This window comes from Austrofundulus limnaeus, unplaced genomic scaffold (assembly GCF_001266775.1).
Source record: "Austrofundulus limnaeus strain Quisiro unplaced genomic scaffold, Austrofundulus_limnaeus-1.0 Scaffold650, whole genome shotgun sequence".
Lineage (NCBI taxonomy): Eukaryota > Metazoa > Chordata > Actinopteri > Cyprinodontiformes > Rivulidae > Austrofundulus > Austrofundulus limnaeus.
The window spans coordinates 200,915-204,571 of record NW_013953052.1 but is presented as its reverse complement, the minus strand read 5'-3'; the positions used below and the strand labels follow the sequence as shown (position 1 = coordinate 204,571).

General features: G+C 52.2%; 1 protein-coding gene across 1 annotated transcript in view; it reads left to right on the top strand.

The window, feature by feature from the left end:
* Positions 1 to 3,657, top strand: part of syt16 (synaptotagmin XVI) — a gene marked incomplete in the record, with an annotated part of 13,273 nt that extends 9,616 nt beyond the window's left edge. The window contains 5 exon segments of the mRNA XM_014027450.1: positions 373 to 603; positions 844 to 1,070; positions 1,144 to 1,605; positions 1,673 to 1,862; positions 2,728 to 3,657. Of these exon segments, the coding sequence (XP_013882904.1) occupies positions 373 to 603; positions 844 to 1,070; positions 1,144 to 1,605; positions 1,673 to 1,862; positions 2,728 to 3,041 (1,424 nt within the window).

Sequence of the window (3,657 nt, the reverse complement as noted above, 5' to 3'; positions counted from 1 at the left end):
CTGTAGGACACAGGACACATCCCTCACTGTAGGACACAGGACACATCCCTCACTGTAGGACATAGGACGCATCCTCCAGTGTAGGACACAGGACACATCCCTCACTGTAGGACATAGGACGCATCCTCCAGTGTAGGACACAGGACACATCCCTCACTGTAGGACATAGGACGCATCCTCCAGTGTAGGACACAGGACACTTACATTCATTCAGATTTATTTGTATTTCCTGTCTCCTTTGATCTGGTAAATATCGAACATCTTTCATGGTTGAACTAAAGTGTAACTGGGGGTTTTGTTTCCTCTCCTGAACTTTTCCCAGTTTTCCTCCCGTTTTGGACCCTTAGTTTTCCTGTTTCCTCCTCCTTGCAGTGAACAGTTACGGTGATGAAGACGATGATGTCAGCAGCTCCTCTGACAGTGAAGACGAGGTGCTGAAGCAGTTTGAGATCTCAGTGTCGCGCTCTCAGAGTTTCCGTTCTGCAGCTGCTAACGTCGGCCTGGACGTGTCCCACAAAGCTCCGCTGCAGTTGGGTCGGCGCCACAAGTTCAGCCGCCTGTCAGACCAGGAGGAGGGCAGCACTGAGCCCTCGGACTGTGAAGGTACACCAACCTAACCCTTCCAGGTGTTGTCACCTCCCAGCTCTGACCGACTCTCCTCTGATGCTGCAGAAMCTGTCTGAAGTGACGTTCTGCTCGTCAGCTGCTCCACAGCTCAGAGCTGGAGCTGAGCTCATGCAGACTCTGCTGGGTCTTCAGGGTGGTCAGGACTTAGGGACTCACCAACACATGAMGTGCACACAGACATCAGTAGCTCTCCTTCACACCTGTGCTTCCTTCCAGCAGAGATGGAGGCTCCGGGCCAGCAGGTCTTCCTGGACCCGCTCTGCGTGCTGGAGGAGACCAGTGTGAGGACGTCCACTCTGTCTCTGGACAAACACGTAGAAGACAAAGCGTCCAGAAGCGGGGACAGTCCCAGCCTGAGTATGAGCCGGCAGGCTGCAGACGGCAGCGAGGACGCAGAGGACCCTTTGGATCAGAACCAAGATGCTGCTGCAGACAGCTCAGAGGTACTGCAGCCTGACATCATCATCAGCCTGGTATGTAGCTGCATGGTGACATGTTCTGACCCATGTGTTCCAGCTGAAACCAGCTGTCCTCCAGGACGTGTCCTCTCAGCCGGAGTCTTCTTCCCCTCGCACCCCCATATCAAAATGTGGAGACCTGGTCCTGTTTCTGGAGTACCGGCCCGACTCGGAGAGGCTGCAGGTCACGGTGAAGTCTGCCCGGGACATTCCGGACAGGGCTCGCAGCGGCATGGACTCCTGGCAGGTGCACCTGGTCCTGCTGCCGTCCAAGAAGCAGCGCCACAAGACGTCGGTGCAGAAAGGCTCGCTGCCGCTCTTCAACGAGACCTTTCGCTTCTCGCGCCTGGAGCCCCCGGACCTGCAGGGGTCCGCCCTCAGGTTCAGGCTGTACGCGCTGGGAGGACGGATGTCCCGCGAGAGGATGATGGGGGAGAAGGTGCTGCGTCTAGCAGGGCTGGACCCAGACGGGGGGACGATGGAGACCACGCTGGTTCTGGAGCCTCGCAGTAACCTGAAGGTGAGACTCACTCGGAGCCTTGGATCAGAACTCGTAGACCCGCTTCACTCTGTGTGTGTCCCTGCAGAGTCTGGACTCCCAGCTGAGTCTGTCCGCCGTGTCTCAGAGCGACAGCGCCTCGTCCACCCAGTCTCTGACCCACGGCGGTGTCCCCGAGCTGCTGCTGGGCCTGTCCTACAGCGCCACCACAGGACGCCTGTCTGTGGAGCTGATCAAAGGCAGCCACCTCAGGAACCTGGCAACCAGCCGACCTCCAGGTCTGCAGACACACAACTACARACAACTCAGAGACCCACAAGCACGCAACTCAGAGACCCTCAGAACCATAGATGGTCCAGTCTGAACAGAACCAGTCCCGTTAACCCACTACAGACACAATCCTTAGAGTCTTTATAGTTCTGACTCAGTTTTACAACTTTGATTGATTGACTGACTGACTGACTGATTGATTGATTGATGTCTTTATTGTCACTGTACGGAGCACAATGAAATGACATTAAAGAACACCTGTTGAAGAAGACACACACGACAAACATGGAGGATCAGTGATCAGGTCATGCAGTAACCAGCAGGGGTCACACTTCCTTTAAAAAGAAAAACTAAAAACCACAGAAGGTTAGATGAGGAAAAAGAAAGGTGTCACACTGTGGTGTTTATATAAAACTCTACAAGCAAAGAACACGTTTATTATCCAGAGGAGCAGTGAGTTTGGAGGAAAAGTATCTGAAGCTTTGATTGTTGTTTGAGAATCTGAAGAAAGTAGAAACTTTGAATCAGATAAAACACAAACAATCYTACTTGTGTTAGCTACATGCAGACAACACTGCAGGTTTGGTTCTGGTGGTCATCTGGACCTGTTTAGTCCTCAGCAGAACCATCCTTTCTTTGTAGAACATTAAATAAAATGATTTTACAGATTTTATGATGTATTTGTTTAAAAAAAAAACTAAGTTTTAGCCCCAAAACCTCCATCCCAACCCTACCCCTACCCCTACCCCTACCCCTACCCCTACCCCTACCCCTACCCGCTTTATGAAGTGTCAGAAAATGTTTTAGTAGTCTGGAACCCCCAGAGTAAATCCTCCTCCTCCTCCTCCTCCTCCTTCTCCTCCTCCTCTGCAGACACCTACGGGCGGCTGACGCTGCTGAACTCTGTGGGTCAGGAGATTTCTCGCTGCAAGACGTCGGTGCGCCGCGGCCAGCCCAACCCGGTCTACAAGGAGACCTTCATGTTCCAGGTGGCGCTGTTCCAGCTGTCCGACYTCACGCTGCTGGTCTCCATCTACAACCGCCGCAGCATGAAGAGGAAGGAGATGGTGGGCTGGGTGGCGCTGGGCCAGAACAGCAGCGGCGAGGAGGAGCAGCTCCACTGGCAGGACATGAAGGAGGCGCGAGGACAGCAGGTCTGCCGCTGGCACGTCCTGCTGGAGGCGTAACTCCACCCACTGGGCGGGACTTCCTGGTTTCRACCTGCAGGTTCTACAGGTGCAGGGGGCTGGGTCTGATCCACCTTCAGAGGCTGACAGACTGAAGCCCTGAGGAGTTTACCTTCCTTTACCTTCAGAAACTCCTCCTCCTCCTGACTCTGCTGTCAATCACTGAGCTGAAAGCTGATTGGTCGGGACTCAGAGTCCCAACATCCAAAGATTGATCTGTTCCACACGTTCACACACAGCAGAGTTTACACTTATTTTCACCTAAAACATCACATTTAGTCAGAAATATCATTTTAATTTAAGGATGGGTCAGAGAGTTCTTCAGAGCTCAGCCTGGGTTTGGGTCTGACTGTTGGAGACAAARCATGAGGAGTTTTTCATCTTGCTGTGGAGCTGCAGGCATGTTGAACATTAACGCACCTGAGTGATGGTTCTGCAGAGCTGCAAACACGTCTTTATGGACCGCTGACAGAAGGCGACGCATGTTTTAATCTAATCTTTTGTTTGGGTTTTTATAAATCTGCAAATGGAAAACAAAACTGCTGTGATGCTTTGATGCATGTTCACCTTTAAAACTGAACCCTTCAAATAAAAATAAGTCCGACTAAAGAAACAA